The 27,734-nt window shown below is 37.9% G+C and overlaps 1 protein-coding gene across 2 annotated transcripts in view; it reads left to right on the plus strand.

The window, feature by feature from the left end:
• The window catches only part of EPS8 (EGFR pathway substrate 8, signaling adaptor), a 228,704-nt gene that overhangs the window by 150,227 nt on the left and 50,743 nt on the right, over positions 1-27,734 (plus strand). For both annotated transcript variants that reach the window (XM_075552027.1, XM_075552026.1), the window contains 10 exons: positions 1,644-1,717; positions 8,292-8,359; positions 9,315-9,476; positions 11,502-11,651; positions 14,615-14,697; positions 16,274-16,413; positions 18,974-19,047; positions 20,333-20,459; positions 22,542-22,630; positions 23,000-23,074. In XM_075552027.1, coding sequence (XP_075408142.1) covers positions 1,644-1,717; positions 8,292-8,359; positions 9,315-9,476; positions 11,502-11,651; positions 14,615-14,697; positions 16,274-16,413; positions 18,974-19,047; positions 20,333-20,459; positions 22,542-22,630; positions 23,000-23,074 — 1,042 coding nt within the window. The remainder of the gene's footprint in view (positions 1-1,643; positions 1,718-8,291; positions 8,360-9,314; positions 9,477-11,501; positions 11,652-14,614; positions 14,698-16,273; positions 16,414-18,973; positions 19,048-20,332; positions 20,460-22,541; positions 22,631-22,999; positions 23,075-27,734) is intronic.

A 27,734-nucleotide genomic window follows, 5' to 3' on the forward strand; every position in this document is an offset into this window, starting at 1 on the left:
GCCTCCCCCCCCCCCCCCACTAGACTTCTACGTTTTTACAATCACAAGTAGCTCTGTTAACAGTTACTTGCAACCCAATTATATAATTCTGTCAGCATCTTTCGCACCATCTCTTACCCAGAAACATTGGAAAGATGTTGGGTGGGAGACCAGTACCAAATAATTCTCCACGTCACGTCACTATTGTGCTCCTAGGTTCACTCTGTTTTTCAGAGCCAGATTACTCCCATCGTAAAGAGCTTTGCTTTGCCAAGGTTTCCGCGATCACAAATGTCCTTAGTGTTGGTCATTGAGAATCAATAGAGACGCGTACCAGGCACCATCTCAGCCTTACCCATTAATTATTCAAGCCAGAACGTTTGACCCTATCCTCACTTCTTTTTCTTAGAACCAGTATCCATTGATTCATTAATTTGCACTCATTTCTTTTGTTAGAGAATTCCTATTTCCATCCCTATCTTCTGTTTTTATTACAGACCTATTGGGACCTTTTAAACTCCTGCCTGACTATTAGTTTCACTGTGCCATCAGTTCTTGGATTATCTTCTTCAGTATTTTTTTCTGCTTGTCACTCCCTTATATAAAAACATTTACTGTAGCCAGAGGATAAGAACTCAACTTTCAGCATGATGTACAGAGTCTCTCCGTATGTGCCTTCAGCCTAGCTCTCTCGTCATTTATCAGTTCCGGGCATATCACATTAAATGCATTTTCCCTCGGACATCATGCAGTTACTTGAACCTGGCAGAGTCCTCGTGCCTTTTCCTCATTTAATTATCCACCTTTCTATTAAATTTCTTTTCATTTAAGGTTGAATATATTGATTGAAAAGTTATCCATTTTAAATTACTGCATGATGTGTCTATTAGTTTTACCCACAGATCAAAGTCTGTTTATTTAATTGTCTTATTCAAAATACCCTGCCATCTGTCATCCCCAATACACTCTATCCTCCCAGGATTTAGGGCTTAATGTTTGCTGAATACATGAATACACCTGGTGGTGTAGTGGTTATGCATTGGGCTGCAATCAACATTGTCAGCAGTTTGAAACCACCAGCAGCACTGTGGGCTCTCTCCTCTCGTAAACAGTTATAGTCTTGGAACCCCACAGGGGATTCACTGTGAGAAACAGTGTTTGTAAAGAATTTGGTTTGGGTATGACACAGGGTAAAACAAGTCAAGGTAAATGATCAGATGTGTTTAGGGTTACTGTACTAAGTATTTGTAAACATATTGTTTATGCCATTATGGCTTGAATCATTGTGAGGTATATAACCTGATTTTGGGTCAGAACTCTATTCAATGGGAAGCAAGCTATTCTAAGGTATTTTATAGACTAGTGAGACCTTTGGGCTCTAGTTCTGAGTTGGCATTTGGGAGTAGACTGTGATTTGCAGCCTGCGTGGTGGGCCTTATCTGTATAGAGTAGTCTACACATTCTTTTTCTTTGACCCCTCACCAGAGTGAAATCTGGCTGATTTTGACAAACGTTGGCAACTTTTGACAAACGTGCGCACTCCATATATTTTAGTTTAAAAACCCTCGGTGATTATGATGCATTGGAATTTTTGTTCTACAACTTTGCGTTTTGCCTGCTTCCTTTGGACTATAACCTAGCACGGTGACTTTTTCTCATTACAGTGGCTACGGATCACCCACGTTTTCCCAAATGGACAGAGAACCTGGATCCAAAACAAGCGCAAAGGCCCTGTATGGTATGTTTGCTTATTTGGAGTATAATTCTGTCTTAGACCACTTTGTGTACAAATTACTTTCAGAAAGTGAGAGCTGGAACACATATTTACATTCTATGAAAGGAGGTTTCTTAAGAAAGAATTAATAAATTTGTTTTCTATAATACACTTTAATTTTACAGAAGAATTTTATTATATTATTTCCTAAGAAGTCCTTTGCATTGTATCAATGCCCAAGGTGGCTGTTTTTCATTAAATTATTGTGGTATGTTTGCTGATCTTCATGATGGAATTAATCAGCTATACACAGACAGTTGATGTAACGTCCTTTTAACTCTCAGTCTTTTATAGCTAGTGTTCTTGAAAAACTAAAGACCCTTCCATAATTTCTTTCCTGCATTGCAAAAACAAGCTTCCTCTCCAGTTGTTCTGTGCTTCCCAGTGCCCTCTATATTGTCTCACGTACACATAATATTTTTAAGCTTTAAATATAGAATAGGAGTTATTACTAAAAATAAGTGAAGAACACTTGAAATTTACCACACATATATTAGGAAGTCTGTGTATTTTTTGTCTCTCTTTTCAAGATCTGCATGGTCTTTCTTATTTTTAATAATAAAGGAGCCAGCATTATGTTGATGAACAAAGACTCAGGAACCAATTTCTTATGTCCAAACTCAGCTTTGCCGCATAACTCGATTGATGTTATGCGATTCCCTTGCCATCTGTATTGGATGTTGCTTATCTGTAGAATGGGGATCTACCTCAGAGGTGTTATGAGAATTAAGTGAACTAATGCATATGCAATGTTTAGAATGGTACTTGCATACATTAGCTATTAATAGCTTCCCTCTAACAGGTTCTCTATAAATAATTAATGGAAAAATGGATAATGGACGAATGAGAACCGAGGAATATTTTATGTTTTGAGCACACATTTGAAAAATGTCAATTCTAATTGAAGTCTTGACTTTATTTAAAGAACATTGGTAGCTTTTAGTCTGCATACTTTTAATTGCCTTTTGTAACTTGAAAGTTGGTGAAGAAAATATTTACAATGTACTATATATAATGTACTATAAATCTTTATGGGAAAAGACAGCCTCATTACTCTCCTAAGAAGCAACTGAGAGGTTTGAACTGCCACTGTTATAGTTAGTAGCCCAGTACCTCACAGAGCCTTCAAGATTCCTGCAACCCCTTTTGGCAAAAAACAAAAGTAAAAAGAAAACTCTCTGCCATCCAGTCAGTTCTGACTCAGTGACCTTTAAAGACAACAAAACTGCCTCTGTGGGGGTTTCTGAGACTGGGAACGGAAACCTACATATTTCTCCCATGGAGTGGATGGTGGTTCTGAACTTCTCTTTGAACTTCCCACCTTATGGTTTACAGCCCAGCATGTAGCTCACTTCTCCACCAGGGTCATCACCATAGCGCACTAGAAATACACACACACATACATGTGCACACAAACAGAGAAATCTCACAGCACATTGTGAATTATACACTTACATGACAATGAATTTGCTTTTGAGGGAATATATTATTAATTTTAATTTACTTGAGGAAGAGTAATTAAGATATGCAGCTTTAATAACCCTATATTGTGATGCTTCTCATTGTTAATACAAAAACATCCCAAAGCTAGCACCAGAAAGGCTTTGCATCTCAAAAGTTCCTGAGAATATGCTGCTTGCCTTAGAAAATAAATATTAATATTTTCCCCTTCACTGACCTTAAGGCAGTTTGGATCAGAGGTGATAGAACTGAGAATTTTATATATATTCCAACTAATCATTTTGTTCTTTAAGCACTCAAATTTTCAGTCGTTTTTCAGGGAAATGCTTACAAGATGTATAAAGCAATTTCCCCCTCGGGGCGTAGTGCATGTCATCTTCTGGTGACTCAGAGAACCTCCATTGTGCACAGTGATTTGTTGCTGCGATGTACTCCTCAGTGGCTGCATTTTTTACCATTTTTCAAATAGTTCTGGATCTGTTTTCCTTTTGAAAAATTTGGGCTGCTTTTGTTGTGTGACTGGGTCATGAAGTTAGAAATCATGCTAGTAAGTAGATTCTGAGTTGGGAATTTAATCTTTATATAAAATATTTTTATATTAAAATACACAGATTTTAACATGTTGTGGCATCTCTGCCACAATAAGAATTTTAAATATGCTTTGTTCAGAATAACTGAACTTCCTAGAAAAGTAACTTCCCCTTTAATTAGATATTGCTGAATTTGGAATATGACCACTTCCATAGTAATCAGCTGTTTAAAGCCATCTGTTTCCAGAAAGCTTCAAGTTTCACAAGTTTCCCGTTAATAATGCTTTGCCACTATTACAAGCAACTTTGAGATTTTATATTGTGGCTGGGCTAGATCGTGATGAATAAAAGTGATATGCAGGCACTCTCTCAAGACTGAAATTTGCCTTGAGTTTAGACTTTTTGTGTGATGTCACTGTGTCAGAAAACGTGTTGGTTTCTTCCTGGCTTTCTTTATTGAGAGAAGATTGGCTAAGACTGTAGTATATGTAGCCATAAGCTGCAGTCAGTATGTAAGCATAGTATATGTAACTGTAAACTGCGCTCAGTATGTAACCATAGTATCTGTAGTATATGTAACTGTAAACTACAGTCAGTATGTAACCATAGTATCTGTAGTATATGTAACCATAAACTGCGGTCAGTATGAACCATAGTATCTGTAGTATATGTAACCGTAAACTGCAGTCAGTATGTAACCATAGTATCTGTAGTATATGTAGCCATAAACTGCAGTCAGTATGTAACCATAGTATCTGTAGTATATGTAGCCATAAACTGCAGTCAATAAGTAGTTGAGTTTACTCTAATGTCCTTATATTTAGGCAGTGCTGGGCATGACGTTCTCAGGGAAATGTGCCTGCGTACACCAATTTTTAAAAAGATACCCACTCCCACATATATTTAAGATTTTTTCCTCTTACTGCCTTATGACTTGTTAGTCCTGTCTTTAAATTGTCCTAATTGAAGTAATTGTCCTAATTGAAGTAATGCTTCAATGAAAACCCATTTCTATTTTCTTTATTATTTAACATGTGGTTTTATTTAGGAAAGCTACTTATATCATTTTATTTTTAAGGAAAAAAAGTTCTCAAATTCTAAAGAGAATAAACCAAAATCAGGGCCATTAAGCTGATTTTGACCTGTAGAGACTGACTGTCACTGTGCACAGGAGTAGAAAGCCTCATCTTTTCCCCATGGAGTAGATGATGATTTTGAACTTCTGACCTTGAAGTTACCAACCAGTCGGATGCATGACACACTATGCCACTAGGGCTCCTTTAAGAGTAAATGAGCTGAAACGATGATCAGATCAGACAGCTGGATAAATTAGGTGAGATCAGTTAGTCAAAAATTAAGCTACTTACAATGGGCCAGAGCATGTGACTTTAAGGGCAACTCCAGTGCAACTAAAAAACATTTGCACTTTCTCCTTTTCCCTTTGTGTCCCCCAAGACTGTGATCCCAAGCCCTCAGGCTTAACAGCTCATTTCCCTCAAGCTGCTTGGTTATGTCTAAGAAGTTTTTGTAAATGTCCTCTTCTCTGCGCCCATATATTCATGGATGTGTTTGTGAGATTGCTGCTGTTGTTGGGTGCCAGCAATCAGTTACGATTGATAGCGACCCTGGGCACAGCAGAACGAGACCCTGCAGTCTGGTGCCACTCTCCTCATTGGTCCTGTGTTCGAGCCCGTAGCTGCAGCCACTGCGTCAATCCATCTGTGTTAGTCTGGGTCGACTAGAGAAACAAATCCTGGGAGACTCATGTGTATAAGAAAGCTTTAGATATAAGAGCATTTGAATATTGACAAAACAGCCCAGGCCAAATCAAGTCCATTTATCCAACATTAGTCCCTATGTCCGATACTAATCTATAAAGTCCTCTTCAGCCTCACAAAACACATGCAATGGTGCTGAATGCAGGAAGATCACAGACCAGTGGGTGGGAAGTCTTGTGGATCCAGTGGCATTGTAAAACACCTCAGTGCTAGCGGGGGTCTCCACATGGCTCCTCCAGCCCAGGGCACTAGCAGAGCTCCATGTGTTTTGTCAGCTGCAATGTCTCGCAGAGAGTGAGCCTGTGTGTCCCCTCCAGCGAGCTCTTTATCTCTTTAGTGCCTCCAAATGAGGTCATCAAGCTTTGACCTGAGTGACGGGTTAGCCCTTCACTCTGAATCCTCAAATTGACACCAGATTATGTAACTACCACACCATCCCCATTCAGGCCTTCCTCTTTTTGGCTGCCCCTCTACTTTACCAAACATGATCTCCTTCTCCAGGGACTGGTGTGCCCTGAGAACATGTCCACAATATGTAAGACAAAGACTTGCCATCCTTGACTATAAGGAAAGCACTCTGGCAGAACTTCTTAAAGACAAATCGGTTTGTCCTTTTAGCAGTCCATGGTACTGTCAGTATTCTTCTCCAGCACCTCAATTCAAATGCGTAGATCCTTCTTCAGGTCTCCTTATTCAGTGTCCAACTTTCGTATGCACGTGAAGCAATGGGAAATGCCATGGCATGCTTGTAGTATAGGGAAAGACAGAAATAGAAATGTCCTCTGATGGACTTTGTTATAATCTTTGGTGTAGCCTTGTTTGCCTTCCTACACTTACTCAGTTTGTGTGTTTACGTGTCTACTTGTTGATTATTAAGCCCTGTTATTGCAGGATTCACCCTCCCTTCTCTTCCCACCCTGGCTAACCTTGAAACCATGCTCGTTTATGTCTAGAAATCATTTCTTGGAGTCTTGTACAATGTTTGCCCTTTGGCAGCTGACTAATCTCACTCAGCACAGTATATTCCAGGTTCATCCATGGTGTAAGGTGTTTGGGAGATTGCATAGTATTTCGTTACGTGTGTACATAGTGTTTTATCCATTCAGCCACTGATGGATACTTAGATTGCTTTCATCTTTAGTGCTATGATAAACCAGAGTGCACATATATCTCTTTTCGTTTATTTTTGCAGGATATATGAAAGGGCTTTTCAAAGTTTGTGGAAAGGTTCATGATAATTTCTTAGTGTGCTTTTGCTACCTTTATCTCTGAATCATATGTTATATTTCAAGAGTTATCATTTTCCAAAGAACAATTAGTCCTATCCCTTTGATTAATCTTCAAATAATAATACGAAATGTTTCTTCACTTTGTAATATGTGGAAGACAGTCATGGAAGGGAAGATATATTTTTGCCTTATTGGATTAGAGAATCTGATATGAAATCAGATCTTTCTTTGATTCCATTACTTTGCTAGGAACAGACGGATCATACTTCTTCAGGTCATCCTCCAAACAAAAAAAGAAAGGTAGCAGATACTAAACTGTGTTGTGTGTTTGCTCTGATTAAGTTATTAATGCTGCAAAAGCAAAAATTGAATGTATTGGAGTAACAACAGAATTACGGAATATGATTTTCAGCAAAAATTTAAAAATAAATTTAAATGTAGTTATACATATGTTGGGAAGTAAGATTTTACAAAGATTAAAAATTTTTTCTATTTACTTCCTTTATGAATATGCTTATGTGTTTTTATTTTTGTATTTACTTTTATGTTTTACAGAATATTTCCATTTTTGTTGTGTGGGAAGATCTCATTTTTTCTATATGAAATATGCATTTATATATAGATTTGTATTTATATTTGAAAAAATGCTGGGCAGTAGTAAATATTTTTCCTATTGTTTTTATATAGATAGGCCAGAATTGTAATGCCTTCAGAGTCTTTTGGTTTGATATTGTTTCACTGCTTTATTTGTATTCTTCCTTAGAAGAAATTGAGCAACCATGAATTTTCAACTAAGCAAGTTGCTTGATTAGAAAGCAACAAGGGCCAAATGTTGTCTCCTAGATTTCTGTTTTAATGATCATTTTTGGTTTTGCGGCATTTCACAAGGGAACATTAGAGGTTTTGTTTTTTAAGTGGTTTGCTGAAGGAACTTTCTATCTGACTTTTCTAGCACCTTTTATCTCCATTTCCGAGCATCATGTGTGTGTGTTGTCTGTAGACGTGTGTGAAAAGGCTGATGCTTAAAGACAGTCAGTATTACTGAATCATGTTGTCAGTCTCTTCTAACACTGCACTTTGTTTGGATGCTGTGAAAGATGTTTTATACTTTTACTTATTTTAATCATGTAGTGTTATTCATAAAATACAGTATCTATGACCGTATTTTCAATTCTTTTTTGTTCTCAGTGCACTAACAGGTGACTTGAAAGCCATTTTTTTTCCCCTTCGCATTTTTGGTTAACGATTGAGTCCCCACTTGATAAAACCTTTAGGGAAAATCACTATTTTCTTATATTTGCATTCTTGTTCACCTTTGGGCTTCTGAAATTCCTGCAGGGTCTAAGTGTTCTTGCGTATAATTTAGGCCGTGAGATTTACTATGAATAATGAATGTTTCAGAAGCCCCACACAATGGTGACTTGTCAACCACGGTCTTTATATGTGAGATAGACTGGTTTTTGAGATAGCCACGTGACACCAGTGCATGAGCTTGATCCTATTGGGGAGTAAATAATGACTCTTCTAATTTCTCTTGCAGAACAAAGGAAGAATTATGCACGGGACAGTGTCAGCAGTGTGTCAGATGTGTCCCAGTACCGTGTTGAAGTAAGACGTTTTACTGTTTGCCAAAATTGAGAATGACCCTTGAGAGATATAGTGGAAGCAAAATCAGAATGACATGTTACTTCATTTCTATGATGTATTTAAAGTTGTATTGACCTTTCAGATTTGTGTAAAACTGAGAATATGTACATATATATTTTGCTAGTCTGAGATCTATTTTCATCGAGAATAAATTAAAATGGAAGCCTTCCTCCTAAGTCAACCATTTTCCCATGCTATTTTGGCCATAGCAAGACAACAGGTTTTGGATGGTGTTACCAAGTCATCTTGAAAGTAAGCCTTTCGCAGACTTAGTGCATGGTGTAGTTTTGTGCTTATCTAAAGTCATTACTAGCATTACTTAAACACTGGTTTCCTTTTTTGCTCTATTCTTAGCTTTTTAAGATGCTTGCTCTTAAAGGGAGTCTCCTTCGATGACATCTGCATATAGCGGAGCATATTTAAGTAGAGAGATAATTTTTAAATCGTTCTTTGTTTTCAATCTAGATCGTGCTTGCTTAGTTAAATTTAAACAGTTTGTTCCAGCTGGTGGCTTTGGTAAAATGAAGTGTTTGAAGTCAAGGATCAGCATCCTTAGTTTCGAGGCTGCCGTGCAGGTCGCTTACTGTGGGTTAGCAGTTAACCATAATCATAAATATAAGGGTATCGAGGCTGTTATGAATTTATTTTTGTGTTATTATTATATGGTTCAACAGAGACTTAAACTGAATTAGATATCTTTGAATCAAAACATCATTTGTTCTTCTATTCATTAAATGCCTTCTTGAATTTATCCCACCAATAAAATTACCCACCAACTTCTGGAATACTTTCTATTGTACCTCATATCTCTTAATTGGCCTCACTTATATTGGCTCTGCTATCTTCTAGAAAACAGATACCACGAGGTAATGTAAGCATGATAGATATTTCTCTCTCTTTTTTTCTTACCCATAAGCACTTGACTACATTTATCCTGGATCGGAAAGATGCTATGATAACTGTTGATGACGGGATAAGGAAGCTGAAATTGCTTGATGCCAAGGGCAAAGTATGGACTCAAGACATGATTCTTCAAGTAGATGATAAAGCTGTGAGCCTGATTGATTTGGAATCAAAGGCAAGTGTGTTTTCAGTTGTTTTAACTTATTTTCAAGAATGCTCCAAAACATGGACCTTCCTCTTCAGATCAGATTGCTTGGAAATGAATGAAATTTCGAAAAAAATGATTTGTTCAATGGTTTTGAGGAAAAGATACATGTACACGTATATGCAAAGGACCTGTGTGTAGCATAGCGGGTTACATGTTGGTCTACTAACTGCATGTCCAGCAGTTCAAACCTGCCCGTTGTTACACGGGAGAACAATGAGGCTTTCTGCTCACATAAAGCTTTATAGCCTCGGAGACCCACAGAGACAGTTGTTCCCTGTCCAGTAGGGTCACCCGAGTCCAAACTGACCGTGCAGAACCAGTGTTTTAAACAATTTTTATTTTACCTACCAATGACATACTAGAAGTGAGGAAGAATTACATAGTCGTCAAATAAAGCCTTCATTGAGACATGATTTTTTTTGTTATATGTTAATTACATGCAAGGCTAAACCGTTGCCTACTGTGTGAGTGAGTTAGGATGAAGGATTTTTATTTGTAACTTCACGAGCCCTTAGCAGACACCTTTCTTTAATCTACCCATTGGCAGGTGAAAAGCTAGAGCTCTCAAAAGTGAAAATTTGGGGGCCTCATTATTTAATAAGCATTTAAATTGCTAGGGTACAGAAAATGAAAGTTGTGGCCATAATTTTAGATTATTTTGATTGGAGTAGGGACTAAATGAATTCATTTTTTCACCTTGCCTATTGTATATTTAGTGGGAAAACAGCAACCAAATAGCTTCTCTGATTCTTATAATTTTGAATAATTACAGAGACAGGATATTATTTAACTCAATTTTTGCAAAGGAGACAGTTTTAATAGCTCCCTACTATGGCTAAGATGGTTAAAAGTATTATTTCTATTGATTTAAATTATAACTTCTATTTTAATAGAACCTGCATTTCTTAATTACCTTTGCTGAATTCCAGGAAATCAGGATTTAAAATAAAATTTACTGGGTGATGTTTATGCATATGTGTGACCCATAATCAAAGTTGTTATTTTAGTGTGCCCCAGGTAGCAGGTGTGTCATTTCTTATTTAAGCAAAATGATAATTTCTCTCATATCACCCACTATCTGTGTATAAGGCCATTGATTTAAAGAGGAGCATCTATCAAATACATATTTCTAACTGTGGAGGGAAAGTTAATTTGTTTTAAGAAGGAATTATTTAGTATGTTCCATATTTTTCTTGCATGGCCCTTTATAGGTTACAGAGTTTATTTGTGTACTACCAAATATCCTTATCATTAAAAAGTCCATCCATTTTATTGTTGGGAATATACACAGCCAACGTACACAGGAGATCATCACGTACAGTGCAGTGACATCGTTCAAGCGCTGCGACCATGCTCACTCTCTTTGTCCGAGTTTTGCTCCCTCTTTAACATCAACTCACTACATCCTAACACTAGTTTTCTTACTGAGTTCCTTGTGATTCGGCTGTTTCACATTTTTGTCGCATTACAATTGTGGGCGGCTTCATATGGTTATTGTTTCATCTCTGATACCTTCAGTTAAATAAGAAAAAGTACACAGATTTATTCATGTTAGTCTAACAGCTGTGATCACTGGCGGTAAAACCTAAGAGAGTGGATCGAGTGAAAAACAATTCAAGTCTGAGCAGCCATCAGGATACGAGTATTCTGCGCTCAGTCTCTAGAAAGAGATTCCCATTTGCCACCTTTTCCCTTGAAGGCATCAACTCTACCTTCTAGTTTGAAGGAAGCAGCAATGTTAAGTCCCAATTCTGTGTATTAAACATGCCTACATCTTTCTTCTAAATCGTTCCATTTGGTCATTTTTCCTTCTCACTCAGTTCCCAGCCCAGCCTTGCTTTTCTTCTGTCTACTCATTCTCTGTACCTGCTATGTTTGCTCGTATTCATTGCAAATACATTTTTCACACTTGAAAAAAAAATACTCATTTTGTTGGCTGCTTTGGTTTTCCATGTACAATAAAAACAAGACAGCCATGCTTTCTCTTTATAGAATGAGCTGGAGAATTTTCCTCTCGGCACAATCCAGCACTGCCAAGCGGTGATGCACTCCTGCAGCTACAATTCGGTACTTGCCCTGGTGTGTAAGGAGACGACTCAGAACAAGCCAGATCTCCATCTCTTCCAGTGTGACGAGATTAAGGTAAACAGAGAAAATCCTGACTTTTAAAATTTCTTTCCCCCCAGCAAATGTTCTGACAGCTTGTGATTACCTATTTCAATCTTAGGCATAACATATACTAAATTTTGTTTTTGAAAATTGTTTTGAGAAAAACAAATACTCCACTACTTTCACTAGGGTTTCAATGCCAAGTAAATAAAGAGAAGAATAAGTGATATAAAATCAGGTGCATTATATTTATTTTAAAAATTCTATATAATGTATTAGAATGTTCATTAAGTACCTTTGACTCATAATTACATATTGATCTTTTAAAACCCATGCTTGTGGAATAATAAGTAATTCCTTGTTCTTTTATTCTGCATATTGCATGGATTATTTGAATAATTAAGACGTGTCCTACTGATTTAAAGGTAGCTCAGTAGTTCAGCGCTGGGCTGATAACGGAAAGGTTGGTGGTTTGAACCCGCGAGGAGAAAGATGTAGTAGTCAGTTCTCACAGAATTTAAAGACTGGAAGACTCTGTGAAGCAGTTCTGTTCTGTCTGAAAGTCTCCCTTTGAGTCAGAAATGACTCAGCAGCAGTGGACTCAGTTTGCTTCGGTTTTTAACTTTTTAAAAAAGTCTGACTTGAATACTGCTCCAGGTTTGCAGTCCTCAAGGCTTATGAAAAATCACTGAGCATGGGTAGCAGTAAGAGTTGCCATAGCGCCAAGATTTATGTCTCAGATTATCTGTAATTTTAAGTGATTTGTGATGATTGTTTAGACATTAGAAGTTATCTTCAGCCTAGAATATCCCTATCTCTTGAGCATCTAAATTCTCTAGAGAGAGAATTCACTGAAAGAGAATTTTGTGTCAATTGGTACTTTGCTAAAACAGTGATTATTGTCATATTGATGGTGTATTAGAAAATATCGTGGTAAATTTTAGAAATGTTTAGAGATTAACATGAAGAATTACCTGTCTGTTTCTTTCTCTATGCTTACCATTAAAATATGATAGGTAAATTTGGATCAGCTGTGAACAATGGATTTTATCATTTTCCTCCAATTTCAATTAATATCATAGATGGGATTCTCAATATCTTGTTTCAAAAGATCTGTTGCCTTTAGGTAATTTATATATGTGATGTTTATATTTTCACAGTACTGTATAGACGCATGTATAAGGTGCATTTTCTAGCACATTTTTAATGCAGTTTTGTGGTAAAATTAGGTGCCTTGGCTGATATTCGGGTCAGCTTATACTTGAGTAGATACTTTTTTGAGATTAATCATAGAATTCTTAAAGGATTATATGTGTTAAATCAATTCGTGTTAAACAGTATTCAATTTGCAAGTATAGGAAATTATTTTAAACATTTTAATAACAGAAACTAGATGAAAGACATTTCCAATTGTGTGTCTATATCAATTCTCTAATGATCCTTTTGAAGCTATGAGTTACCGTGCTAAGTAAAGGTTATGGATTTTTGTTTTGAGAAAAAAGAGCTTTTTTATTTGATAGAGACTGGAAATAAGATGAATTTACTGAATGCTATTATAACTAGAAACTCAAGTCACATTAAATAATCATATGCATTTACTCATTAGTGCATCTTCTGCATATGAGAGGTTTTTTCCCCATTGCCCAATTGAAAATAAAAGCACAATTGAGATAGAATTGAAAACTATAAGTATGAAATATGATAGGACTTCTTTTATATACATCTTCTGAGTTTTGAAGTTTGCTTACCTGAGACATAATGTTCCCATCTCACTTCTGTAGCACATTTTTTCTCGGAAGTATAATTGCTCCCCTACAGGGACTTCCAGGTTTATAGGCACCTTCAGTACCAGCCTCTTACATAATAAAAAGCCTTTAACCGGATGTTTGTCACGTTTTCCTGAACTTAGACTGTTCTTACGTACACAGCAGTGGAATAGGACGCATTAGCGTTCTTACTGCACTGGCCATGTGGCCTTGGCCAGGTCGTTGTCATTTCATTATTCTTGTGTTTCACGGAGATGAGATTAGATCATTTTTTAACTGTTGTTTCAGCAGAAATATTTATGATTATCCAGGCCCAATGTAAAATAGTATACAGCGTATGTATCTGAGAAAAGCATAATTTCAGAGAACAAGTAGGCATAAAAATAGGCGATCAATACATCTGAGCAACAATCTAGTATTAGGAATAGTCACAGGCTATTAAAAAAAAAACTTCATAGCCAAATAAAATTAACTTCACAGATGCTAGCCTCGCTCTGAGTTCCAAGAAAATGGACACAAATGTACTTGTTGGGAAAATATTGGGAAAGCTGATTATATGGGGAAGTTCATGCTTATCTGAAATGACAGAGTGAAGTGTTACCACGATGGACAGGACTCTGTGCTGGGGATCCTTCAGTGGCTGTGTCGTTGGTCACTGCCATTCGCTGGGCTCCCACTCCTAGTGACCGGGAGCAGCAGAATCGCTCCCCGTTCTGGCCATGCTCACAGTGGTTGCCATGTTGGACCCGTGGTTGCAGCCAGGGTCTCAGGCGATGGCCTTGAGCATTTTCCTCTTTTTCATTGGTTGTGCCAGATTTGTTCTAAATGGGGATGGGCTGTGTCTGTAGGTTCCTGGATTCTGGAGGTGAGAGAGGGCAGGGAATGGGCGTTGTGTGTGCATTTCATTTCAGCATATATTTCTAATTGAATGATGTGGCCTTCTCAGATTTGCTTTCATACGAAGATCGCCTTTTAAAATGAAGAGAACCTTGGGACAGATATTTTTAGGATTTCCTTCATCCCTTACTTCCTGTTTTTATAAAATTCATCATTAAATAAAAAACTGAGGGTTGTGTTTTAAGAGCAGATAAAAAAGCCAAAATGCTTTCCTTTTGTATCACGATACTTATTGATTCAGACAGGTAACATAAGCCCCCTTTTCTGTTTTAGCCTGCATATCAAGACTTAAAAAAATCTATCATCTCCCAGGTAACTTGTCTCTCCTTGCAGGCAAACCTAATTAGTGAAGACATTGAGAGCGCGGTCAGTGACAGTAAAGGAGGGAAACAGAAGAGGAGGCCTGACGCCCTCAGGTAAAGACATTAAAGACACAAAGGGCGGCACTGATTTGCTTTGAAACCTCTTTTAACATCGAAAGATTAGAAAACCTATTTCCAATGCAAGTGTGCTATGCTGCTGTACAGATTACAATATGTCACCTCGATTCATTTGTCCATCAGTGTGTGTGTTCTCTGCTCCTTCTTTCTTTCTCTGACAGGGCTTTTCCACCCTGTGGTGTGAGTCACAGTCATGAAAGTTGAGTTTATCAACCAGACATGAGGTACACGGCTGGTTCACAGCATTCCCCAAATCACAAGAGGGGATAAGAGATCCAATCTCATTTCATTTAAGTATACTCTTGTGTTTTTATTTTGTCTATATTTATAAAGATACACAATACAGAGTGAGAACAGAGTAAATGTTCTCTCTGTTGACAGTTATTTTAAAATTAATAAAACTTTAAATTGTGATTTGGGTGAACCTCACAGAACAAATTGTCTTTCCTTTCAACAATTCATACATATTATGTCTTGTGACCTTGTCTGTAGTCCTCACAAAAACAGCTCTCTTTCCACTTTGTCTTTGTGTTTACCATTTCTACTCACCCTTTATATCCCTTCAGTTATCCATCGGCAGAGTCTGCCCTCTTGAACTTCTATCCCTGATAGTTCTAAGGAGCGAGTGCCTCCTTGGTGTTCTTGGTCACCTTAGGCCTGTCTATTGGGTTGCCGAAAGGTGATCTAGGAGTGGATTCAGTTCTAGGCTTGAAGACTTAAGGGCCGTGATTTCAAGGGTTCCACCAGCCTCTAATCAGACCAGTACGCATGGCCTTTTAAAAAATTATTTTAATTATTTTGAGTTTTGCTCCTTATTTTTTCTCCCACTCTCTTAAGGAATTCCTGTCGTGATGTCTTTCACAGCTGCTAGCCCTGGTAGCTGGGCGCTTTCTAGTTTTTTGGTCCCTGAGTTCATGGAGGTTAAGGTCACTTGATCTATTTAGTTTTTTGGACCAGTTATATCTACGTGTCTCTGATTTTCTTCACTCATCTTGGGATAACCAGTAAAACCTCTGGGGACCCCTCACAAGCTTTCAGACCCCAGTGTCTGCTCATGAAACCGGCATGAAGAGCCTTGTCTTTGTGGACTTTGTTACGCCACTTGACCTGATGGCTCTGGTCCTGAGCTTCTGGGCAATAGTTCTTTGAAGTTAAAGATCTAATAAATGCACTGTCAGTGGACTCCCTTCACGCACTTTTCTATTATTCGTCCCCCCCGGGGGGCGCTCTATATCCGACCTTGTGATGGGTTCCTCCTTTCTCCCTGAACCCCATCCCCCGACAGTGTAAGACAGGAAGCACATGAGGGAGAGGGGAGCCGGGAAGGAGGGGGAAAAAGAAGAGCTGATACCAAATAGAAAGAAATTGTTTTGGAAACGGTGATGGCAACATAAGTTCAAGTGTGCTTAACATGACTGAATGATGGATTATTAAAAGATTGGTAAGAGAGCCCCAATAAAATACTTCATTAAAAAAAGAACTAATACATAAATTGAGTCATTTGATGTCAAAAAAAGTGCTACAGATCCCATTTTTTTCTCTTGACTTTTAGAATGATTTCTAAAGCAGACCCCGGGATACCGCCTCCACCAAGCGCTCCGGCCCCGGTGCCTCCTGGGACCGTTACGCAGGTGGATGTCAGGAGTCGGGTGGCCGCTTGGTCTGCATGGGCAGCAGCTGACCACGGGGACTGTGAGTACTTCTAGAATGATTGGTTTTCGTTTTCAATATTCTGTTGAAATATATCATTTTGTTCAACTTTAACAGTTTTACTGACACACAGTTCATGTACTAAACAATTTCATCGTTTCAACGTATCAAAGCGCTGTGCAGTCACCCCTAGAATCACTTGTAGAACAGTCTTCCTTGCATTAATTTCTCATCCTCCCCTCCCCCACCTCCCTGCCATAATCCAACCCCAAGAAACTCTTAATCCAGGTTGTCTCTGTAGCTTTATCTCTCCTGGGTTTCATAGAAAGAACACACACACACACACACACCAACAACAACAGCAACAAACAGAAAAACCTCAACCCAAAAGAAAGCAGAAAATTAAAAAAAAACCAGACCAAATTTGAAATGAGTCAAGAGGGAGGACAAACGATAAGGTGTTAGATTTTGACCTAACTACGACTGTTCTGCAGGAGTCCACTTTCCAATGCTCTCTGCCTGACAGCGCAGCTCTTCACACCCCGGTCCGTGGTCGCACCACATGCACCGGAGGCCTCATCCAATTGGGTACCCTCAAGTGGATTTTGGACTTTCGTTGTCATCCACATGCTATAAACTGTGCGCTCAGAATTGAAGCTATAAAGCCATTCCCATCTTTGGTATGGATTTTCTGTGTAGACTTAGCTGACATCTCATTTAGATGGCTGCTGCTTTTAAGACAAGCCTTTAAGACCCCAGACACTATCTGTTCTGATAGCCGGATGCCATCTGATTTCTTCTCCACGCTGTGTTATGGTGGTTATAGTATTCAGCGATCACTTCATGAAGGGTAGGTATCTAGTAGGCTATGGAGAAGTCATTAAAACCCAATTGTTCTTAGATTAGGGTTATGACTACATATGAGCTCAAAATTCATTGGTGTATCAATACACGAATGTATGTCCCTGGTCCATTCTAGAGAGAGCATTACCCTTTTCATTGGGGAACTTTATAAAGCATCCACCTGGGGCATGTGGTAAGACTACTGAGAGTATCATTAACTTAGCCCATGTCATTGGATTTGAAATACTGTTTAGAAAAGAAAATGTACATGTTTTGGACAGCTTTTTAGATCAAAATACATAGATTGTTGACTTGTACATATAAAAAACGCACTTGACTAAACATGCAAATGGTGAGGGTTTGGGAGATAGGGCAAAACTTTTAACAATGCAGAGCCAGGACATTGCCAAAGACATATAATAAAAAATCAAAGAGAACATGAAAATAGTAAATATATGGTAGTCTGCCCTGAGCCTCCATAGAATTGTTAGTTACTGAGTATTTTGATGTAGTTGTTTAAGACTTATTCGAAATTCTTAATGACTATATTTAAACTTCAACTTACTGCTTTTTGTACTATACACTAAGCCAAGATCATCACTAATCGCTGGTAAAATAGCAATTACTTGGCAAGATTCCATACATATACATTTTTATTATATTAAAATTTTTATTTAGTAGTCACGAGTTAGGTTTCATGAGATTTGCTGATCCTTTTCCTTATTATTTTTTTAGGAGTTGGGGGGTGTGTGTATATTCCACTTCTGTGTCATTTAGGTCACGTGGACACATATCAGTACCGAGTTTTCAATACTTTTTGCAGTGTTTTGTATTGAATATCCTGAGTCATGGTGATGTATCGTGAGTTGTAATTTTCATTACTCATGATAACTTCTCCTGGTCTGTAAGTGTGTTTTTCAGTTAATCTACTGTGAAATCTTTGTAGCAGCTCTCTGTGTTGTGGTAATGTGAACTGACTCATCCCAGGAAGTTGTTCACAATACTGACTTCATGAGTAACACCGTGCTCTCGCCAACTGTTCCAGCAACATTTGGAAAGCTCTCGAGACATTTATTCTTTAATTTTCCAATTCCTGTAGATACATCTGCTTTCACAGCACATCCATTCAAACTAATGAGCCAAATACTATAGGTTTAATCTTAATGGTAACTAGCACTTTAAGAATCAATTTACTATCAGAATAGTGAGTTGGGGGCATTTCTACTCTGTCCTGTAGAATGACTTGACTGTAAATGTCTTTGTTTAGGGTTTGTTCCAAGGACTCTGGTGGCATAGTGGTGAAGTACTCATCTGCTAACAAAATAAGTGGGCAACTTGAACCCACTCGCTGCTCTGATGTAGAAAGATTGGGCAGACTGCTTCTATAAGGACTCAACGCTGGAAGCTCTTTGGGGAATTTTACTCTGCCCTATGGGGTTGCTATGAGTCAGAATCCATGCACTAGGAAGTGTTTAGATTTTTGTTTAGTTTTGTGGGTTGGTCCCACAGGGAGGAAGTGATAAGATAAATCACCTTCACAGAGGTAGGAAGGTCCTGATTTTAGCCTTGCCCAAGTGCTTCTGTTAGGTGTGATAAAGATGCATGCCCTGGATGGTGACTCCATTCTGGTTCATACATCTATCTCTCCATGTAGTTGTCCTCATTTGTAACGGCCCCTTCTTCCAGGCAGTTCTTAAACGTAGTAGATTAGTATCTCTTAAGCAGCCGATCCTGATATTTATGCTACCCTTTTCTGTAGTTGAAAAACCAAGGCAGTATCATGAGCAGGAAGAAACACCTGAGATGATGGCAGCCCGGATTGACAGAGATGTGGTGAGTAGCGCAATTATCCTTGGGACATGGCTTTTCGTTTTGCTTATAAGTATTAAAAAATATCACAGAGATAAAAACTTGATTGAACAAAGATGGTTTTTGGAAGCTACTTTCTACTTCCAGTGATGGTCATGCCCTCTGAATTTGTATTCCTAAAAAAAACCAAAAACAAATTATTTTTGCCTCTAAGCCAATATTTAACACAATGGTTTTAATAAAAGAGTTAACATATGAACTAGTTGAAAAGAAGATTCTAAATGGTCAGATTTGAGTGTGGCAGCAGCGTTTTACCCCCTGATAGTTTGTAACTCATACTTGAAATGCCTTTACACTATTTGTTCTCGACATTTATTAAGATATATTGTAGCATGTCTGCAAGACAAAAGTTGTGGCATTTTTAAAAGATGAGATATAAATTTTAATGCTATATAAATATATAAGGCAGTATTTACTTGTTTCTTTATAGTTAGAGTAATATTCTGATATGATAATAGAATATCACATTAATTTAATTATTTTAATAATATACTTAGGTTACCATTTTAGACTATAGTCTTACAGAGACAAATACTAAAAGGAATTTGAAATTTAATTTTTATGTTATTTTCTCACTGGTTATAACTTAAAGGCATATTTATTTAAAATTTCTAATTTTAGAGAAATATTAACTTTTACACACTCTAGAGAAAATCAACATAGAAAATCCATTGGCTCCCTGGATCCAATGATCCATTATAGTGAATCATTAACTATATTTTGTCATGTTGAGACTTGTATAAAACCTGTTATTACAGCTTATTAGTTTGTTTGGTTACAAGAATATTCTGTATGCCTTTTGTTCCAAGAAATAATATTGTCAGTACTATATTGGAGTCAGTACTATATTGGAATGTTTATTAGGAAAACAAAAAACTCAGTGTTTATATAACAAAAGCTTCTTAGAATTTTATTTCTCTAGCATTGTGTGGGAGAACCCTGAATGCATTAGAGGTAATTGAAAATGATTAATAATCTGAGAAGATATTGTACATGCTTTCTTGATGGGCATTAAAGAGAGCAAAATTGAGCTAAAAATTTGGCATTATCTGCAAGTATATTTAGTTCAACTCTTTTTCTTAGAATTAGTGATAAAATTGAAATTACCTCTGAGAATGTTATTTAAAAAAACTTTATGATTTTTTTCTCTATCAGTACACAACCAAAGCAAAAAAAAATTTATTTTCTTTTGTGCTTTATTCTACAATTTTTAATTCTTTTTTTTTTTTTTTACAATTTTTAATTCTAGCAAATCTTAAACCATATTTTGGATGACATTGAGTTTTTTATCACAAAACTCCAAAAAGCAGCTGAAGCATTTTCAGAACTCTCTAAAAGGAAAAAGACTAAGAAAAATAAAAAGAAAGGTCCAGGAGGTAAGACGGATTTTATTATTTTTTTCTCTAAACTGTTTTAAGATCATTAGACTTCCGATGCTGGGCAAAGGTTCTCCCTTTGTGAACTGCTTGACAAAATTCCATTGACAGTAGAACCAGTGGGACATTTTCAGTTTAGGTGTAGCAGCAGAAATTTAGGCAAAGTTGATAATGTGTCCAGGGAGGAATTCATTTTGATTCTGAGTTTGCTGCAGTAAAGAGAGTCCTAGGATGCTCATCTAACTCCCAGAGATGCTCAGATTCAGGTAGTGACCATCTGTCTTTAGTTTCATAAGTGACATGTTAGAGAAAGTCATAGCTTTCCCCTTTTCAGATTTAGGATTTTATTGTAAACATAGGATGTCATTAGTTTGTTAAGTGTATTTCCTCACTGAAATAATTGGGAATATGAATTTAATTTTTTGATCACAATTTCAAGAAAGCACATTCAAAGCATGTACAAATTAACTTTTAAGAATGCTGCAGTTTGGCTATTAGAAATGTCCTCAAAATGTGTAAAATTATCTTTAAATAATGATTTTTCATTATTCTTAGGATAAACCGAATAGATTGAAATCTATAAAGCATAAACAAAAGCCTGTTCTGTCATGTTGATTCTGACTTACAGCAACCATAATCAGACACAGCACTACTATTCCTAGAAGCAGACTGCTAGATCTCTTGATCGTGGATGACTGGAGGGCTGGAATTGCTGACCCTATGTTAGTCGCTGAACATTTAAATACTACCAGAGCACACCTAACAATAAAACTTACTAAATAAATATTCTTTCTATTACAGATAAATTCCAGTTTTTTTCCCTAGACCACAGCTGCCTTTTAAGCACATGACTCACAGCTTTGTCTTCTCAATGTATAAACCCAGAAGAACCCCCAAAACTATTATTGCTTCCTGATACCTGAAGCCACGTAGTTTTGTTTTCTTTATGGAGGGTACACTGTTTTGTACAAGATTCAGAATCACAGGTTCTCCTAACTTCATTCTCCAGCTAATTAGCTAACATCAGTTCTGCTTCCCCAATATCTCCAGCATCTAGTTATTCATGTTTTCTAATCAGCATCTCTGTCCAAGATACATCATGTACCCAGCCTCTTAAACCATCTTCAAGCCTATGCTCCTTTCTAAAATCCTATAGTTCTGCAATGAGGACAGTCTTCTTCAAGGTCTACGGCAGTCACTTCATTCTTTTGCTGCATAATGTTAGTTCTGTGTCCTGTTGATTTCAGTCTGACTTTTCACTCTAGCCGTCAAGGTCATCCAGTGCCACCTTGAACGTCCTGTCCTGCTGATGTTCCTCTGCTCTGTGTTGTAGCATGCAGTTGCTGTGTCTTTGCTTTATGTTTGTGCTGCTTGCATTCTTATTCAACCGTGATGTTTTTCATACCAACTTGCCCTAGAGCAAACCTTTCATATTCTGTCTTTTGTTTTACCCATGAGATAAACCTTTGGTATATGTTTATCTCTCAACTAGATGCAATCATTTTCTTTAATACTTACTGGGTACATTGCTATGTTTATTTATTAATTCATATCTCCTATTAGATTTTAAGGCATAAGGACAGAACCTGTAATTCACTCATCTTTATAATCTTCACACTGATAAATACATTCGTGGCTTGTAGAAAAGACATTATAGTTAGAAAATTGGCATAAGTAATTCGTCATGCATAACGGTTAAAAATAGTTGAGTCAACTTCAACTTCCAGAGGACACAGTGTGGTCTAGTAAAGATGAGCTCCATAGAGGTTTCACTAGCTGGTGTTTCAAGAAGTTGGTTGCCAGATCTTTCTTCCTAGGCACTCAAATCTCAATGGACAACTTGAATCTCCATCCTTTCCGGTGCTTTAACTCTTTGTGCCATGACTCTGTTCAATGGTAAAGGGATCCTTTTCAAACATTGGATCTTCTTAATTTGTTACAGTCAAACTATAACATTTCGTAGAGTAGCAGACTATCTTATGTGCTTCAGGTATCATAAATATACATATATATAATTATTATTTAATAGATTTTCTTTGAACTTTTCTCTAACCTACCTTCTAATTCCATTTATTTCACCAGAGGGTGTTTTAACCCTGCGGGCCAAGCCACCACCTCCTGATGAATTTGTTGATTGTTTCCAAAAGTTTAAACATGGATTTAATCTTCTGGTAAGTGAAAGCTATTTACATATAATTAAAAGATATAAATGAAAATATAACCAGCATATTTTTGATTACATGTGGAGATGAAATTGGTTTTGTTAATTTTTATGTATGTATTGATTTGCCTTTAATTAGGAAAATAAATTGGAAAATATATGTCTAATAGCCTCACTTAAAAATAATGAATCAGTTTTTTTTAAAAGCAAGCTTTCCTAATATGACACTGCCCGGTATGATGAGTATGCTGAACGTGAAATTAAGCGAAAAAAAACTTTCTTTGAGTCTGCTTGGTTCTTTTGAGTGGTTATCTTCTGCTCAATTGTATCATAGCAGGAACACAAGTTGTAAAATTTTTCTTTTCTTTTTTTATTTTAGGCCAAATTGAAGTCGCATATCCAGAATCCTAGTGCTGAAGATTTGGTTCACTTTTTGTTTACACCATTAAATATGGTAAGGTGTTAGTAATTTAAGGAAACAATCATTCTTGCTTGTTTTTTTAACCCCCATGGCTGGACTACCTACAACGTTTTTATTCATAAATTGCATGGGTACTATGTGTTTTGCCATTGAAACCGCAGAATTTTAAAGCTTAAGAGAACTTTAAAAAGTGTCATCTGGTTAAAACACTGTATGTGTTGTAGCTGAGGAGACTGATGCTCCTGACCGAGCTAGGAAAATAAAGCTGAGCATAAAGTTCTATCTGATGCTAATGTTCAGTACACATAAGTATAAAATATTGGACAGCTTAAAGAGTGTAGCATTTTTCTTTCTCACAGAGTCGGCTGTCTTGAGTGGTCTGGGGATGTCCGGATAGCTTTGCTCCAGGAAACTATTCAGAGACCCAGGTTCCTTGGGTTGATATGTTTCTTCAGCTCCTCATCTGTCTCTGTTTCAATCAATGTTTTATTTATTTCATTATCAAGCATATACAAATTGAGAGCCTGCTATGAGTCAAAATTGCTTACTTTCTTGAAGTTTACACTGTGGTATAGCAGCCAATAACCTAGACATAAACTATGAACAAATAATCTAGCTTACTGAAAAACGAACATTGTATGTTGAAAGAACAACAGGGAAGAGAAGGAGGCAGGGAGAATTGCTCATGTGCCTGGGTGTGTGTGTGTGTGTGTGCATAGGCCATTGTACGTTTGGAAAAGTTACCCTTTTAAACAGAGTAATCAGGGAAAAACCTAAGAAGGGCCATTTGAGCAAAGGAAATGAGGAGTAAGTTAGATGGATATCTGGGAAAAACGGTTCCAATCAGGGAACCATGGAAGTGAATGCTTTAAAGATGGTAACATGTGAGGTATCGTCTTTTGTTTTTTAGTACATTTGTACACTCATTGCCCTCATCATTCTCAAAACATCTGCTCTCCACCTAAGCCCCTGGCATCAGCTCCTCATTTTTCCCTCCCTTCCTGCTCCCCACTTCCTCATGAACCCTTGATAATTTATTATTTTGTCATATCTTTCCCTGTCCGACGTCCCCCTTCACCCACTTTTCTGTTGTCCATCCCCCAGGGAGGAGGTCACATGCAGATCCCTGTAATTGCTTCCCCCTTTCCAACCCACTCTCCCTCCACCCTCCCAGTGTCGCCACTCTCACCACTGGTCCTGAAGGGATCATCCGCCCTGGATTCCCTGTGTTTCCAGTTCCTATCTGTACCAGTGCTCTATCACAATTTGTAAGGTAGAATTGGGATCATGATAGTGGGGGGGGGGGGGCAGGCAGAATTAGGAACTAGAGGGAAGTTGTATGTTTCATCGTTGTGTCGCACCCTGACTGGCTCGTCTCCTCCCTGAGACCCCTCTGTAAGGGGTGTCCAGTGGCCGACAGATGGGCTTTGGGTCTTGAAATGCATAGGTACTGTGACTGGAACAGAGTGAAGTAGGAAGTCATTAGTAAGAGTTGAACTCAAGCAGGGAACAATAGGTCACGTCATGTTGAGCTCATTAAGTGACCTTAAGGCCGTTGAAAAGCTAAGGCTCTGCAACATTAGATGAAGACATGTCTAGAAGCTTGGAGGAGAGTGGGTTTAGGGTGCCTGTTAAAATCATCTCTGTGGAGATTATGGGGCTTGAACTGGTGAGTGGACATTGGAAGTAGTGAGAAGTCTGTCTAGTTATAGACCTTAGAAGTTGATAGATTTACTACGTAAAAGCTCTCATAACCAGGGATGTAATAATCATCCAAAGACAGAGTCCAGGGCAAAGAGTTTTGCATTTAAGAAGGTAACTCTGAACTGAAACAAATCATTTCTGCTGATATCCACTTGGTGTCAGTTACGTGAACATAATTCCTCACAGGCCCACACTTCATTACCAAGGAGTAGTCCCCAGCTGTGTGTCTGTGTCCATCTACAATGTGGAGGGGGCTCTCTCTAAAGGAAGATGATGAGCAAGTATAGAAGGAAACAATTAGTTTGGGCATGCTACTATGTGACAGGTGTGGCGGTATGTACATATTACACTACACTCCCTACCCGCTGACAACTCCTGCTCACAGAGGAACAGAGATTAGCTGCATGGGCTATAATTTTTGATGCTAATACGACGGTGTACGGGGAACAATTCTCTTTGTGAAGTTGCTGGGTGGTTAGCGTGTTTATCCATCCAAAGGTTACACCACATGTGCCATATCCAAGGCCCTCGATGCGCCTTGCTCATTTCCTAGATGTTCAATATCCAGGTTTGTTCTTTCCTTCTAAGTTTAATAAAATAGCTGTAGTTAGATACTTTATTTTCTGTTCTCAATTTCTCCTATTTGCTTATAGGATACAAGGATAAGTGAAAAAGCAGTGGTACTAGGGTTCCGGTTCATAAATTTATCCCAAACAAAATGAGTTCAACATGTCTCTGTGACCCATGAATGGCAGCAGACAAATTCTCTCAGTAATTTATTTGTCTTCCTGTGTGAAAAAGAGAACCAATCAAAGTAATGGCTTCCAAGAGTATCTACTGCTCCATTGAAAGTCAAGCAGGGAGGTCAGCTCAGAGCGCTGCATTGGCCCAGAGGGATGATCATGATAGATTTTCTTGAAGGTCACACACTCGCTGCCCTGGAGTCCGTGCTGGCTCATAGTGACCCCAGCGGATTTCTGAGCCTGTGGCTATTTACAGAAGTAAGAAGCACCGTCTTTTGATCTAGGAGCTGCTGGTGGGTTTTGAGCTGCTTAACATGCAGCTTGCAGCACAATGAGCAACCATTGCACCATAGGACAGGGTTTACTGGGAAGAAGTTTTAAGAAAAGTGAAACTGTGTTGGTAAGCACAAGGAATGTGAGCTCCCCTGGGCTGAGGTGGTTTTTAATACCCCACAAATGCACCTACTCATTATCTGAAGGTGCAAGGATATCTTAGGAGAATTTCACTGGGAAATCCGACTCCATGTACCCTCCACCCATCCTGCTGATTTTACCCCTTCAGACTTCTTTTTGTTTCCCTCGACTCAAGTTTGGAACAATTTAAAGGAATGCTATTTGACTCCCCCTAGGATACCCAAACTGCCATTTTGACATTCTGTAATTTTTTTTAATGACTAAAAGATCATTTTATTGTGGGATCTTATAGCTCTTATAACAATCCATACATCAGTTGTATCAAGCACATTTGTATAAATATTGTCATTATTTTCTAAATATTTACCTTCTCTTGAGCCCTCGGTATCAGCTCCTCTTCCCCCACCCCTCATGACCCTTTAATAAATTATAAATTATTATTATTATTATTATTTTCATATCATATACCAGTCACTGTCTCCCTTCCCCAATGTTTTCTGTTGCCCATCCCCCTGGGGGTGTTGATCATTGAGATGGACTCCCTCTTCCAAACCCCCTCTCCCCACGTTCCGCCTCATGCTTTAAATTGTTTGACATGCTATGACTCGAAGCATGCAGATGTAAACTCTACCTTCAGAAGAGTATAGACCTAGATGGAGATAATGCTGTGTATTAACAGCTTTGCATTTTGATATTTTTGTTCAATTAAAGTGGCTGTGATTTTGTAGCAAGACTTTTTGCTTTACCATTGTAATAGTGATTTTTCATACTTGTACACAACCATCTTGCCTAACAGAACAGCTGAGAATTAGAATAATATTTAAAAAAACGACTGCTGCTTGGAGTGGAAAGAACACCTGTTGACCTCGTATACAGATAGATCCCAAAATAATGTGGGATAAAAGTTAACCGTTCTCTCCAGTTCCACAAATTAGACGGGGCGGGAAGGAGGCAGAATCCCTTTCTGCGATGTGTCCCCTCATGAAAGAGTGTCCTGTTGTAGGGGTAGTGAGGCAGGAATGTATGGAGCAGGACAAAGGGTCACCCTCTAAGCATCCAAACAGCAAATGATTATTTGTAAGAAAACGGTAGCTTTAATGGGTCTTGTTTGTGTGTGTGACTGTTCTATGCTTCATTTCTGTTACTATTAAAAAGGGAGGAGAATGGTAGTCAAATCAAGGGATTAAGTTTCAGTAAATATGGTTTAATACTTAAGACGACTTTGCTCATGACACCCTATTTCTACACAAATATCATGCCTTTTACCTTTGTTTGCCAAATGTCCACAACTCAACCCACCCTGCCCTTGCGGGATTTTCATAGGCAGCTTTGCCAGTGTGTTTTCACTCGTTTCTGTAAAAATGTCACTCGTAGAGCACATTTCTGAAGAAGCCTCCCGGGAGGACGGAGCAGTGGACAAGCAAGCATAGAGAGCGCACATTATTTGCGTAAAAACACAGTACACACAAGCACACATGTATTCACACACCTACTCATATTTTGGGGAGGGAATGATGATCTATAGCCTTTTATTTAATTTTTTAAAGTTTAATTCCTGTTGTTAAACTAAAATTTTAATTTTCACTTATTCCTTAACTCCCTTATTCACTCTAGTACTGATGGGGCTTGGAAATCCAAAGGCACCATGCCAGTTAGGATAGAGTGCATTTTTTTCCTCAAAGAAAAGTTGATTTATCTTGCATATTTATCATTTTTCTTTGGTTTAGATTCATTCGTTTCCTGATCACTGTATTTTCTACAATCCAAAGTCAAATAAGCCATGATTCAAGCAAGGACAAGAAAACCTGAAAAATAAGCCATATATTTAGTAC

This window comes from Tenrec ecaudatus, chromosome 6 (genome assembly GCF_050624435.1).
Source record: "Tenrec ecaudatus isolate mTenEca1 chromosome 6, mTenEca1.hap1, whole genome shotgun sequence".
Lineage (NCBI taxonomy): Eukaryota > Metazoa > Chordata > Mammalia > Afrosoricida > Tenrecidae > Tenrec > Tenrec ecaudatus.